General features: G+C 44.1%; 1 protein-coding gene across 6 annotated transcripts in view; it reads right to left on the bottom strand.

Moving 5' to 3' along the window:
* Positions 1-15,061, bottom strand: part of LOC131127213 (nuclear receptor coactivator 2-like) — a 38,938-nt gene that overhangs the window by 10,381 nt on the left and 13,496 nt on the right. For 5 of the 6 annotated variants that reach the window (XM_058069459.1, XM_058069460.1, XM_058069461.1 and 2 more), the window contains exons 2-11: positions 11,088-11,201; positions 9,940-10,112; positions 8,767-8,870; positions 7,249-7,426; positions 5,731-5,928; positions 4,983-5,084; positions 4,759-4,899; positions 4,542-4,689; positions 1,714-2,872; positions 46-283 (exon numbers count right to left, since the gene is read on the bottom strand). In XM_058069459.1, the coding sequence (XP_057925442.1) occupies positions 46-283; positions 1,714-2,872; positions 4,542-4,689; positions 4,759-4,899; positions 4,983-5,084; positions 5,731-5,928; positions 7,249-7,426; positions 8,767-8,870; positions 9,940-10,112; positions 11,088-11,182 (2,536 nt within the window). In that variant the 5' untranslated portion in view covers positions 11,183-11,201. The remainder of the gene's footprint in view (positions 1-45; positions 284-1,713; positions 2,873-4,541; positions 4,690-4,758; positions 4,900-4,982; positions 5,085-5,730; positions 5,929-7,248; positions 7,427-8,766; positions 8,871-9,939; positions 10,113-11,087; positions 11,202-15,061) is intronic. The other variant, XM_058069463.1, reaches the window with a different exon arrangement.

Genomic DNA, 15,061 nt, shown 5'->3' with positions numbered 1-15,061 from the left:
AATGCAAGCAGACCATAACAAAAACAACCACACAATCTGATGTACCTGCAGTGGAGGGGAAGGCGAGCTGCTGAGGAGGTGGGCTGCTGTGGCCGCTGTGGCTGCTGTCCATCATCTGCAAGATGTCGCCGATGATGCTCTGCTTGTCCATGGAGAAGCCAGGCGCCGCAGAGGAAGAGGAGGCTGAAGCTGGGATCGGGCCTTGGGAAGAAGGATGCTGGGGGAACAGCTGCTGCTGGCCACCACCCTGAAGATCCTCCAGAAGCTCCTCCAGCTCATTGGTCTGAGAGCAGCCAATGCAGGAAACAGCGTAATATATAAATAAATAAATAGTTTAACATTTCTTTACATTCTAAATTTAAAATGTACATTTACAAATAAAAAAATACAGGTAAACTATTTATCAAGTTGAGTTTCACCAGTGTGAAACATTTGTTTTTGTTTTTTTCCAAATGACACAGAAACGCATGCTTACTTCCTGCGGCCATTTAGCTGATGAATTAAATAGGTGCTAAAAATACACTGTTGGCTCCAATAATGAAGTCATGTGTGATGTACAGTGAGTTGTACGGTCACAGCTCTATTTAGGGCATGCTTTATTCCCAACCTTTCCTCAATGCACTTCTGTGTGTGTGTGTGTGTTTTGGTTGCAGATGCTTCAAGCCTGCAGGCTACAAATTACAGCTTTGCATGTTTAAGTACTGTACTTGCGTTACAGACAGACAAGTAATGAGTGCAGTTGCACACACACACACACACACACACAAAGCATACTGTAACTTGTGACTTGCAGTCAGCTTGTTCTATTTAACGTAACATGATATGATGTGTTGCTGGTGCAAACATGTCGTGTGTAATGATCAGCTTGTCAAGTTAATATTCTGTTGTGTTCCTTTCTCCACCCTCTTTTAAGCAGCTGGCAAGGTTCTCTCTGCAGATGTCAGTCATGAGAGCTCGTTAATAAGAGCTGTTAAGTGAGCCCACACATCAACTTGTCAAACCACACTTTTTTTTTATGGCAAGCTAATTGAGCACTGGTCTTCAATTAAAATTAAGTAAGGTTTGTTTATGCTATTTTTTTCACAGAGAAGGTTTGGACGTTATTGTGCCTTAAAATTGTGTCAAAGAGACAAAGAGACAAGCTCATATAAATATCAAATGTATTGGAACCCCTCCATCAGGGGGCCCGGTGAACTGTTGGAGGGGGGCCCTGCCAATTTGTCTTACTCAGCATGCAATGTGAATATGCTTGTATGCTTCACTGCTCTCCATTTTGTTGCATTTTGCTGGTTTTAGTTTTGAGTTCAGATTGACAGTACAGTTAAATTCATGGATATTATCGGATATTATTAACTGCCCTACACTTTCACACCTAAATTGCATTTAAATGAACACAGGACCAAATGTCAGAAGAATGAACACATTGGCCATATGAACATATTGGTCTGTCTTTTGACTTTTAAATATTCCATTTTCTCCACCAACCTCTTACTTCCGAGAAAGCCATGGTCCTATTCAAAGATTAGCGGCATAGGAAATGGATGTATGGCTCGTTCCCCGTAAGTAAACACAACATTTCATTGGCTCATTTTTGAATGACGTTGCTGCATTTGCTGTCACATTACCCGTCATAACTCAGGTAATTACGGCCGCAAATTGCAGCTGCGATCGATCCTCGAGCATGAGAATATGTTCAAGTCAACACTCACTGACCTGGTCAGCCATGTTGTAACCTGCGTCCGGTTTCTCCTTCTTGATGTTGGGCAGCTTTGGAGCGTCGATGGTCTCCATCTTGATGGCTTTATCCAGGATGCCGTTATCATCACGATCCAGCAGGTAACGCAGTAAAACGTTGTCCTTCTTTTTGGGGCTCTCCAAATCCTGTTTGAGTCCCAGCTCACCCATGTTGTCATCCGTGGCAGAATCAGGGCCGGGGGGCTCTTTCCCAGTGGCCTCAGCTGTCAGCTTGGCCAGCTCCACGGGTGAGCTGCTGTTCTGCAACAACCTGTGCAAAATTTTGTGTTTCTCCTGCAGCGAGGTGGAGTGGTTGTTGGGTCCCACCCCTAAACACCCACTGACCCCTAAGCCAGCTAGGTCTTTACAGTTCTGCTCGTCCCCTTGGGGAGACGAGCAGGGATCCGGGGGTTCCAATTTAGTGGTGAGGAGCTGGAGCAATTGGGTGTGGCCTTTGGTGCTCAGAAGGCGGTCTGGGGTGTCACCCAGCTCACCCACACTTCTGTTTCCTTCAAAGCTGTCAGGGTCCTCATCCTTTGCCTGGACCAGCTTGCACTCCTGGTTTTGGGGTGACAAGTCCTGCTGCTCCACAAAAGTTCCAAGCAAGTCTGCCTCTAAACTGAGATGGTCCTTGTCCTGACTGCTGGGGAGAGGGCTGTGCAGGGGGCTGTGCGGGCCAGGAGCTTTACTGTCAGGAGAGAGGCCCTGTGAAGGTCTTTGGCCCTGGCTGAGGGCCTGCAGGGCACCAAGAGGGTTGCTACTGAAGCTGTGGTTGTTTGCTGTGCTGCTGCAGACGGACACAGGCGAGTGGAGGCCATCAGCAGGTGAGAAAGAAGCAGAGAGGTGTTGGTGCATTTGGGGGCTGCTACTGCTGCTGCTCGCGAGCATACTGGGGCTGTGGCGATGGCGAGGGGATAAAATGGCACCCCGGCCCCCCGAGGTGACGCTGGGGCTTCCCTGCGGGGCTAAGGGGCTGCCCATCTTGAGCACTTGGCTGTTTCCCTGCGGCGTGGGGGCTCGACCAAAGCCGCACACAGACGTGGTGAACTGGTTGGTGATGACGTCTGGGCAGGTGCCGCTCAGGGTGACTGTCTTGGCCCCCAGGCAGGCGGTCACAGCCATGGCGCTCATGTTCTCCCTAAAACAAACACACTTGAGGTGAAGACGTGTGTGTGTAAGTGGCTGGTGGACCACACAATGTGAATTTCTCGTCAGTGTTTGCGACACTCTATCTATCTATACTGGAGTCAGTTGCAGAAGAACAGGTTCTGACATTTAATAAAATACGTAAATTCTTCCTTCAGGCATGGTTGTTAAATAACTTTTTAAATGAGTGCTGACATTATTCCGCAGGCGCAGCATAGACTTAATGTTGAGCTGGAGTTGAATGTGTTCAGTGTGAAACTAGCATTAATGTTAAAAAGGATGAAAGGTAGGATAAGGTTTGCCACTCCATCATCATGATTCATTTTGCGTGAATGTGGGAGTTTATTACCACGCTATAGCGTGATTTATTCGTAAAGTCACTTTGTGATCTTGTGACCATGGCAGAAGGTCTAGAAGTGACTTTGGATCATAAACGGTCCTTTATGCAATAATATCTGCAGCACATTTTACAGACTGGAGCTTAATTTTCAGTGAAGGCTTTGAGGACATGTGAGGAGCAAACAACATGAACATTGGCCTTACTGTAAGGCGGAAGTAAACATGCAGTAATTATACGGGGTGGAATGATTCATGGATATATCGATTTATATTCCTATGATCCAACTACATCGATCTGTGTCCAGTATAGTTTCCATTCAGGACGACATATAGCGATCTAATGTAATTGGAAAGGAAATCAAATCGATTGAATCAATACTAAATAAAACATAATAAAACAACATAAAACATTGTAAAGATGATTTATATGTTTTTTTAGCACTTTTAATGATAGACATCCAACTTGCGTAAGTTGATTATTGATGCCTGTTGAGTGAGTGTGGTTGCTTGGAGCCGGCACGTGGAGTTTTTGTCCTGTAAAGAGTGACACCTCAGACGCCTCAGTCTGCCTGTGATGTCATTGCCACGCTTTATACCCCATTTAAACGTATACAGTATAATTTATATTTATATGGTGTCAAGAAGTTGAGTTTAACTTTAAGCCTTTCAAACTCATGGATCGAATAGTGACGTCTACATGAAATGATACTTGACTTTCTGATGATGAAAACAATGTGAATGGCTACCCTGTTGACTTTTACAACAAACGCCACAGCCTAGGTTATGATATATTTAGTAGTACGGTTGCACTTGACAAGGTCTGTGGGTCGATCACAGCTTGACTCAATGTTAAAGCAATGGGAAACAAAGGTACTATTTCCCGGAATGAAATATGCTCAAACGTTTTTAATACTCGGGATAGAGAAGTATCAAAGGTATCAAATTAAAGTTCAAGTCATGTAGATCAGATACACTAGAATGTTGGTTCTTGTTTACTTGTTTGTTTTATATCCATAATTAATTTAATTTAATACCTGATGCCATTCCAAAAACCAACATGAATCTAGGAAACTTCACCTGCACTGTTGTGTATTCAGGTGTTTATTTCACAGTCAGACTGGTTGAATTTAAAATTTTTATTGAATCCTTTTGGATCGTATCCTTCTATATGAACCAATATCGTCCTTGAATTGCATCAGCAACCATGAATCGTTATGAAAACTAATCTACACCCCTTGTAATTATACAGAAGTCTTGACGCTTATCCAGGTTGTAGGAACAATAAATAAGAACGCCACTTTTACGTGGTCATTAGTTGTTACCTCTGCAGGATGTGCAGCGATAAGTAGAACTGCGGCTCGTTGGTGGCTGGCGACCTGACCAGTTTGCTTTTGGTGTGAGCTGACACCACGGCGCCGTCCGACAGCGAGAAGCGATACAGGGGGCTGAGCGCCTGGCCATTCGTCAACACTGCAAAGATGAAGATGAAGTTGAGATATAACAAGTGAATAAAACATCAGCACAACCAGTTCTCCTCACCTTCTTGCTGGTGTCTCTTGGCGAAGGACATGTCACCATCATTCTGCAGGTGGAACCTCTGGATGCAGCGCCGTACCAGGTCGTCCCACCCCAGCTTCATGGAGGCCCGTAACAGGCTGGTGTCCAAAGATGTAATCTTACCTGGGACAATAAAATGAAAAATCCAGATGAATTGTATCAATTTGTCTTAATTTCAAATGTGGTGCATCACAGCTTGCACACACCTTGAAGGTCCTGGCGCGTTGTGAAGCTCTCGTACGAGGCCATGGCAGCTCTCTCCTTCACAGGAACTCTTCTGGCCACGCAGATGAGACAGGACTGCAGATCTGTATGTTGAAGGAACAAAGTATGAACAAAAAAAAGCGGCATTCGTGTGGACACCTTTTACGCCAACAAGATCTGTTTTTTCAAGTTTTTTTCTAACAACTTGGCAAGGAGTGGGAAAACTGGACCAGCGGTGACCTTTCACCTTGAAAGACAGCAGTTAAATGCAAGAACTATACATGCTGGCCTAAATCTGTCCACCAGATCTCCAGCTGTCCAAGGAGACATCAGCACAATATCTGCTCGTCAGATATCTAAAATTAGCATGTCAGACACTTTCTTTTCCCTCGCGTGGACGTGTGTGTGAGTGTGTGTGCGCATGTGTGTGAGACAAGACGGGAGGCTGACGAGGTGTCGTACACTAATTAGCCTTTCCCAGAGAATGGGAGGACACGCAGAGAGAGTGGTGATGAAAGGGGGACGAGACACGAGAGAATGCGGGGAAGGGGGGGGGGGGGGCAGGGGGTGTGGCAGTGAGAGTGATGTGGAATGAAGATGGAGACGAGAACAGAGGCTGGACGGCAACCTGGACTAGTAAAACCAGAGGAGAGAATCCACAAAAGGAACAAAATAAACCAACAGATTGAGAAAGATGAAACTGATCACATGTCCATGTGATGTGTAAAAGACATTCATACGCTGGCGTACTTCGAGTACCTTCTCCCTCCTCCCTCATGGACTTGGGCTCGGAGACAGCAAAACACTGCATGGTCTCATACTTCTGCTGGGACGCTTCCTGCTGCTCTGACGCCTGCCGCACGTCACCGTCCGTGTGCGGGTTAACCAGCATGCGACAGGTGAAGGTGTGACTGTTCCTGCTCGCAGAATTGCCGCTATGATGATTGACTGGACAAAAGAAAACAAAAAAGCAGCAAAAATGTATGCATTTTTAATAGATTGATCAGCTCTCATTGTGTAAGACTTTGTGAGAATCCTCTAAATTAGGGATGACCAAACATTTTCCACTATAGAGTATATAACATCGCTTATTAATGAACTTTGTGCACTTTATTATCTCCCAAGCACAAGGCAGGCTCTTCTGGTGGACCGCCCAGATCCCTCCTCTTCCTCCTCCACTTCCCTACCCTTCATTCCTTCATGGAAGCACCCCGTGGTATGCATCATGCTTGATGGCATGGAATCTTTATCGCATCATACTTGACGGCATCCCTTGGAAATCCACCGAGAGGATGAGACGTCAACCTTCGAGTGGTAACACTGGTTCACTTCAATGCTCATGTAAGATAGAAGCTCCTGTTTTTGGGATACTTTGGCCTGCTGCCCTCTTGACGGCAGCAGCTCTACGGGGATTTGCCCTTCCCTCATCCTTGAAGCCAGAGCTTCAATAAACCTTCTTAACCCACACGAGGTGTCTGCAATTTGGACGTCAACCCACGACCCCGACAGCAAGATCTGACAGGGACAGAAATACCGAAGCACGATAGTTTCATTTGTTCTACTTCTTCCTCCCAATAAGCCACAGAGTAAAAGTAATTATTATTAATTATTGTATCTAATCTTTTTATTAATGTACTGTATTGTCTGTCCTTTATGTGTCCTGTGTACAGTGTGAGGTAATTTAGCTATACTTTAGTATAAAATGCAACTTACATCAATCACACTCTAGGAACGGAACTCATACTATGTATTCTGAAGACCACCTGTATTAATATTTGAACCTTTTTCATCAACATTATGAATTTGTTCTAATTTTTTAAATAATTTTGTGTGGTTTTCTTGTTCAATTAGAATTTTTAGAATAAGCCCCAGGCAAAGTCCTGCTCTAAATTCTTGAAGGCACACTAGTGTGAGTCAGTAACATAGTTAATATTTATGCCAATGTCGGAAGTAATGCCATGTTAACAAATACAACTTTGCATCGACAGTATGTTCTCGTTTGTCAAGGAATGTTTTTTTAAATCTGCATGACATTAGCATCGTTTGCTCTCTCTCAGCGTGGCCAACTGGTTTGACAACTTTGAAGGTTGATCATGACAAAATGACCAATCAAGCTAAAAGTTCAGGTCCCTGATGCAGCAGAAATGCTTTGTTTACTAGATACATAAAACAGAGCTAGTCTAGACTCCAATACAGCGAATCCTCACAACTTGCCTGCAATTTCCGGCTAGCCCTAACCGATGAAGTTAAATTATTTTCTGTACTCACCGAGGCTTTTGGGCAGAAGGTTCTTGATGAACTCTGCGTGATCGCCAACATGCAGCACGCTGTACACGCTGGTGTTCATCAGCTCCTCCTGCTGGTAGAGCAGATACTGGCTGACGTTCTCCGACACAAACACGATGTTGCCCTCCATGTTGACCACAAAGAAGAACCCATCCAGCGCCTTCGAACCAGGAAATAAACAAGGTCAGGTTTCTCTTTTACCAAAAAAAACATCTTGAAGGATTATCATTCTGTCTTGACTACATTTGGTACACTGGTAAGTGTAATGGAACACACGTGAACATCTAGTAACTTGCAGGGTGAGGACCACACTCACGTAGTGTCGTTGAGAGCAGTGGTGTCCAAAGTGCAGAGCCCGGGAGCCATTTACAGCCTACAGCTCAATATTTATTACCCCTTAGCATATTGCAAAAATAAAATCACTTCATTATTGAGATATATTATTAGATAGTACACTCGGGGCCACTGGCCAAATTGGGGACTTATATTAATTAATTAATTCATTCATTCATTCATTTGCTACCGCTTTTTCCTCACAGGTCGCGGGGGGTGCTGGAGCCAATCTCAGCTGTCTTGGGGCGAGAGGCGGTGTACACCCTGGACTGGTGGCCAGCCAAACACAGGGCACATATAGACAAACAACCATTCACACTCACATTCATACCTATGGACAATTTGGAGTGGCCAATTAACCTAGCATGTTTTTGGAATGTGGGAGGAAACCGGAGTACCCGGAGAAAACCCACGCATGCACGGGGAGAACATGCAAACTCAACACAGAGATGGCCGAGGCTGGAATTGAACCCTGTGCTCCTAGCTGTGAGGTCTGCGCGCTGACCACTTGACCGCCGTGCCGCCGGGAACTTATATTAAAAATATTTATTTTTAATTTTATCAGAAGACCCCCCCCCCACGTGCCCTGTGATTGGCTGGCCACCAGTCCAGGGTGTACCCCGCCTATCGCCTGAAGTCAGCTGGGATAGGCTCCAGCATACCCCCGGGACCCTCATGAGGATAAGCGGTGTAGTGAATGGATGCTTTGTCACGAATAACCTAAATATTTTCCTCTTCCACTCACCCCACTCTAGTGAAAAGAAAATAGAAGAAAGAAGAAAGCTGAGGGCGGGTTTGAAAATCACACACATCAGGCGGCATTGTGGCCGCTGACGTTTATAAATAGCACAGTAGCACTTGTGCGCGGTCCCTTATCTTCCAATCTGCTTTTCAGGGAGGTATTAATACTTCGCCGGGTCCATGTTGTACGTCACAACAGTGACGCCAGAGGAACTGCTATCTCGCAGAGCGTGACTCCATTTAGAAACAGGAAAGCTGCCACCAACACTGATCACATCCAGCATGTCACTGAAACTGTGACAGAAACTACTGTGCTGTGCCTGAGTTGGGTGTGAGAGTGTGACGTCTGCGTGGCATTCACAACCCACACGTGTGATCCTGTGCTATGAATCCTCATCACGTGCTAACAGTGATTGGACCACTTACCTCCAGCATCATGGGCCCCAGAGTATCCTTATCAATGACACCATGCCCTGTGGACGAGATGTCGGCCTTCTGTACTTCTTCTGTGTTGGCCACTGGGGCTTTTTCTGGAAAAAGAAGTCAAAGCAAACCTTTGTGATGAACCTATCCACAAATTGGAAGCATGCTAGATAAATGTGAGCAATCAAGATTCAAAAGTGATTCAGTGGCAGCCAGGTCACTGACAAGTAATCACCCATTTCACTCAAAGGCCACATAAAAGTTCCATACTTCTGGTGTCAAATGTACAAGTTACTAGTTGAAGTGTGTTCACACCCTGTTAGTGGTAGGCAAGACACATCAATGATGTGGCAAATGGCATGTCCAATGCTCACAGCGCGAGACTGTACCCTCATTAAACAAATTAAAGTTTGTGGAAAAACTGCTCTTTTTTTTTTTTTTTTTTTTTGCCCCCGATGGCCAGGAAACACTATGCCATTTTAACATGCTCCTCCAGAGATGAACTGCTCTGCTTGGATCATCGTGTGGCTCATGCTAACTGACGCCTTGTGCTTAGCTGTGAGACAAGTCGTCTGCCTTCGAGGAGGAGGGGGGGGGGGGGGGGGTGTCGCTAATGTGCAGTGCTTCCCTCACACACACACGCATTCGCACATGCACACCCCTGGCTGTGCTGCTGGGACGATAAGCCTTCGATGGCCCCATTAGGCCACATAGCTGGCATTCCTGGTGTGGGACCAGAGCTAAATGTCTGTGTGATGGCCATGCTGATTAGAAGGTGTTGTTTAATGGCTTTTTAACTCACTTGGACACTTTGGGACCTAACATGAAATAAAGTACTTGCAGAAAGTGTCCTGTTGCTGCACGCCACACAAAGCTAACAAATCCTATCTGAAAATCTGCCTTTGTATTTGCAGTGTGTTCATTTGAAGTCTTTTTCTAGCTCAATGACTGTAGGAGCAAAAGGAACAGAGATGAAGACGGCAATGTGAAGTAAAAGAGGGACAAAGAGGATGAGGAGGAAAGGAAGCTGATGGCTGCTTGCTAGATTATGCAGATTTTGGATGACCATTACGTCACAGTGGAGATGTTACATAAAAGCCTCCTGTCTCATCACCATAATTTCTGTCATTAAAGTGTCAAACACAAACATACTAGCGCACACGCACACGCACACACCTTGTTCTTTGATCTGCCGGATCTGCTTCACCGTCTCCTTGAGGATGGCACACTTGTCAGGCTTCACATTCAGGTCGTCCATGTCATTGATGTTGGCGAAGATCAGCTCGGCCAGCTCCTCGATGTACTTGTTTTCCTGCTCCCGGTTCCTCCTCTCCATGCTTCTCTTGGGGCTGCAAGACAGGATGAGAGGAACTTTCACACCAGAAAAACGAATCGCTACCTTCTTGACACACTCATTGTGTATTTATAACCTATACATCTGGGGGCTCAAACCTTGAGGATTAAGCTGGGCCCCATCAAGCATTCACTCCATCCGGTTCGTTTCAACCAGACTTAATAAGTACTGCAAGGTAATGGTAATGGTAATGGTAATGGTAACGGTTTAATTTCATTTGAACATGCATCAGATTACAATTGAGTGCATAATCAGGTTCACAGTTCCACATGTCCAAAAGGAGTAGGAAGAAGCAAAGCTTATTAAATCCTACCCCTCAATCTGGTACTTTTACAATCAAACTGTTACATTTGTTCACTTCCTGAAGTAGGAGGTGATATGAGCATCCAATGCCATAATGGGTACCATAGTAAGTGTCAATATAGTGATATATACGTACGTATAGCACATCATGACTGGTTCAAGACTCTTCATCCTTGTATTTAGCAAACATCAACTGCTATTGTTTCTTGAATTCGCTCATCGAGGCATGCTGCTCCCAGCAAGGCATGCTGGGAGCAGGCATACTCCCTTTCGGCTTCCCAGCATGCATTGGGGTACTTGTTACGTTGTAAAAAGTTGCTACGGCATTTAGCTATTATTCCTCATAGAAGTGGTTGTCTGTGTGTGTTTACTTGCAACATGTTGTGCTGTCACAGTGTTTCTAGTTAGTGTTCGAACTCGTGACCCCTCCCCTGTTCATGCTACTGTGTGACAAGGTTACTGCCAGTTCGCTATTGGCTTGTGTTTGCCTTACAAGTGCTTCTGAACCCTCTCTCTGAAATATGGTCCACGAGTTTGACACCCGCGCTTTTACTAATAGACGGCGGTAATATGCATTCCAAACTGGCTATAGACCAAACAGATGAAGGAACATTGGTAGTATTGGTGGTATTGTAGTAGACGTTTGTCGTGACAATCATTGCCTAACCTGGGCCCGAGCAGGTCTGACGGACAGTCTTTCCTCTTCTGGGACTCCACACCTCTGCCGAGCTCCGGGGTGGAATGCCCCCCGCCACAACTCATCTTCAGTAGATATCAGCACCTGCATGGACAGAAAAGGTTGACCAAAACACTCAAACGATTCTGAGGTTGAAAGACCAGAATTTGGTTGGAAAAACTAAAACTAAGAGGGTGTGATTGTCACGTATCATCAAAGATGACTCATGAAGTCAACACAGCCTTGCAATATAATATGCTTACAGACAGTATGTGGGAGGTCTTGTGGGAATGCAGCAAGTGTCAATCATTACTTCAGCTAGTAACAGAGGAACCAATATTGCCTCATGTGTGCAAACAATGTCTTCAAATGAAGTGATTGGTTGAATTTGAAAATGATTAGAAAAGAGAGAAATAATGTCAGGGTGATTTTTCAATAAAAAGGTCATCACAAAGGTAATGGAGAACCTCTGGTTAAGGGGCAGGCTAGAGGAGCGTGGGCCTTTAAGGCTCCCCGAGCGACCACAGCGTCACCTGACTGTTACATAAGAGGAGGGCTGTGGGGTTAATGCTGAGTGGAGGAAGTAAGAAAAGAGGAATAAAGGAGAGAGAGGAAGGGACGGGGTAAGGAAGAGAAAAAACTAAACATGGAAAGGGAGATGGGTGATGGAGATTAAGAGAAAGGCCTTGGTCTGAGTAGGAAACAGACATAAAGCGGGTGTAAGTGCAAATGTTGTCACAAAAGACAAAAACAGGAGGGTCATCTGTCACTCTTGATGAATCATTTGGCCATTTTTATGGGGGAGTGTGGCCTCGCTATTGGAGGAGAGAAAAGGATGCAGTAGATGAAATGATGCAGGAAAGGTAAGGACAGAAAAGGGGATTTTGTAGAACTGAGGGTAGAAGTGGGAATGGAGGCAAGGATGTAGGAGGTGAGGTACTGAGGGGACAAGGTGAAAGTGAGAAAGTGGAGGAAAGGTCATAAAAATAAGAAAAGGTCTTAAATTCAATTCAAGTCAGAGTACTTTTACCCACAACAGCTATGAAAATATTTGAAGTCTCACATTAGAAAATCGCTGGATTTATACTACATGGGCAAGTGACACAAATTACATATTTTTCTCACATGTCCCATATTTGTCTTGAATCCAAAATATCATCAGATTGGTATCACGCCTTAATTATAGAGTAGGTGAATTAGAAATCGGACAGGAGTGGGACATCTCTCAGATAATAGTATACTGATACCTTAACAACATGACTTAAAGGCAAATACAGACTGCCCACTACCGAGGGCAGCAGTGGGCAAACCTTTTGTCCCGCAGGCCACATTGAGTTAAAAAACATCATGGGGGGTCCAGCTAGACAACATATTACAAAACATCTAGAATTCTAACAGACCACCTGAAATTATTGATCTTATTTGAGCTATAAAACCTGATGTACAGTATGTGCTTGGGTCCTTTTTTTCCCTGCCATTGTATTCAATATCATAATTATATTTAACATGGCAAGAAAGATAATTCCACATAATTCCACAATAGTTGTACATAACCTGAGTACCGATAACATGTCAGTCAAAATAGCTCCGTAGCATTCATTGGGACGCACAGTTCATGTTATGTCCAGTTAGTATTGCTGTCAAACATTACAGATGTACAAGAACTTAAAATGCTTATGCAAAAAACTAAGTCAATGCAACATATCAAAAAGGTTTCAGCAATGGGCACATTTTCCAATTCAACATGAAATAAAACTAATGGAAATGGAAGTGTAAAAACGCTCAGTAGAGGGGTCAGGACGCAAAAGGAAAATTATTTTTTCTACACAACTAGCTCTGCAAGTGAAAGGACTTTTGTTTGAGATACAGGCATCTTACCACTGAGTTAGTTACTCAGAATAGGAAAGATGAAAGTTGCACCTCTGTGTGTAGCTTGGGGAAGCAAGAGTAAATCAGGAGGGGTGCTTCTTGTCAGCCGACTGATGTCATATGACATCTACAAAGTGACATTTACGCGATCGACACAAACTTAGCGATCTACCGGCAGCTGGCAATCAACATAATGGGCACCCCCGGTTTAACACAGCTAGACTCTATATTGGAGCAGAAAACGACACTGAAAACAAGGGTCTCCACGGGCTGTAATCATATGAGCAACATGTGATCGTTTTTTTTGTGATTGAGAGGCATTCATCGGCATATGCTCATGACTTTTTACGAAAATCTTCTGATACTGATCAGTGGCTGATCGCAAAGTCTCTCACTTCAGAAGCATTGGAATAATTCCAATAGTTCAAGATTTACTGTAATTTCAAAATAGCTTTGCAAAACCAAGTGCTATTATTTGGAAACGTCCAGCAGGCTGTGTTAAAAAGCTTAATGGGCTGTAAATGGCCCACGGGCCATACTTTACCCATGTCTGACATGGAGGAACAGGCGGTGTGATATGTGTCGAATAGAACACGACGAATGCAGGCGGCTGTGTTGAGCCCAATACTAATGCAATGAGGGGAGACATTTCAAAACAATCTTGAGGCGGGAGGCAGGATGTGCCTGCGGGATCAACATTGCCATTAAGGAATTAAAGCTAAAGAACAAGCTGCTGGAGTGGGCATCGTTGTGACTGCGCCTCATTTTCGTTTTTCTGCCAAACCACATACAATACAGTAGTATGTTATGATCATGGTTACTGCATGTATGAAGTTGACTCATAAAACTAATATTGTGACTGCCAAATGACAACCACTTAAATTGTCTCTACATATGTCATTGGACAGTGACAATATTCAGTCATGACCTTTAATGGAAGAGAATGAGGACTCAATTGTAACTGTGCAAAGACGTCAACAGTAACACAAACGTGTGTAATTTTCACGCCTGCAGTCCTTCATGGGATGGCAGTGTCATCTTTCATTTACCCAGCAGCCATCTTTCAGGTGTTCAGCTCTAAGCCGTACTGCTGTGGTCTCCACTTCCTAGTGTGGCCTAGGTGAGGAGGCAGGTGTCTCCTTACAGCCAGACAGACAGGATGGGGGGAGGAGAGAGGCAAAAAGAAAAAGAATAAGAAGAAGGACAAGAATAAGAAGAAAAATAGGAAGAAAAATAATAACTAAAAGAAATGATGCCATGTCAGCAGACATTGCGTGTGAATTCTGAAAAACTGAAGTGAAACTCAAAACGCTTTGAAATCAAAATTTTGAATGAACACAGGAGCCGTTTGGAGGCTGAAGCTCGTCTAAAACACTAAAAGTAAGAAAGTAACACTAAATTGGCAGTTTGAGCTCAAATCAGGAATTGAACCATCTCTGGATTGAACCATGTCTGGATCCAAGCGACAATTAGGGTAGCAGTAGAGTATGCCAAATAAGTCCAGTCCAATCTCTCATCATGGTTTGCGGCAATGATCTTTAAATGGTTGTTAATATTGCGTGTTTCATGTTGTGTATTCATTTGATTTCTTGTCATTCCATGTACATCTACATATATTTAGTTTTTTTAATTCATTCTATGTACATAAGTAAATACAGAGTGTATATAAATACAATGTGTGTATTTACCTAGTATTTGTTCTCTTCTATTTATCTGACACCATGACTATAGTTTGTGTTCTGTGCAGTTGTTCCCCCCTCCCCCCTTCTGCTTGACCTGTGATTGGCAAACACTTCAGTTCTCCAGCCACTTTGTCAATTGTCTGTTAGCCCGAGTTATAAAAGGAGCCTACTCCAGTAGGCTTAGAGCAAAAGGTGGCCATTGCTACGGACGTAGGTAATGCCTTTTTTCCAAAATCAAAGATATATATATTTTTTTTATGTCAGTTTACCATCTTCGTTCAACCATGGCCTCTAAATAATTGATAGGTGCCAGTGATGAGATTACAGTGCCTTACGTCTGATGTAATGTCATTTTTAAAGTCCCATTTAAAGTCATTTTGGACTTGATCTTAGGACCTCCAGATTACAAAGCTG

Source organism: Doryrhamphus excisus, chromosome 1 (assembly GCF_030265055.1).
Source record: "Doryrhamphus excisus isolate RoL2022-K1 chromosome 1, RoL_Dexc_1.0, whole genome shotgun sequence".
Lineage (NCBI taxonomy): Eukaryota > Metazoa > Chordata > Actinopteri > Syngnathiformes > Syngnathidae > Doryrhamphus > Doryrhamphus excisus.
Note: the sequence above shows the minus strand (reverse complement) of the source record. Positions and strands in the feature narration are given on the sequence as shown.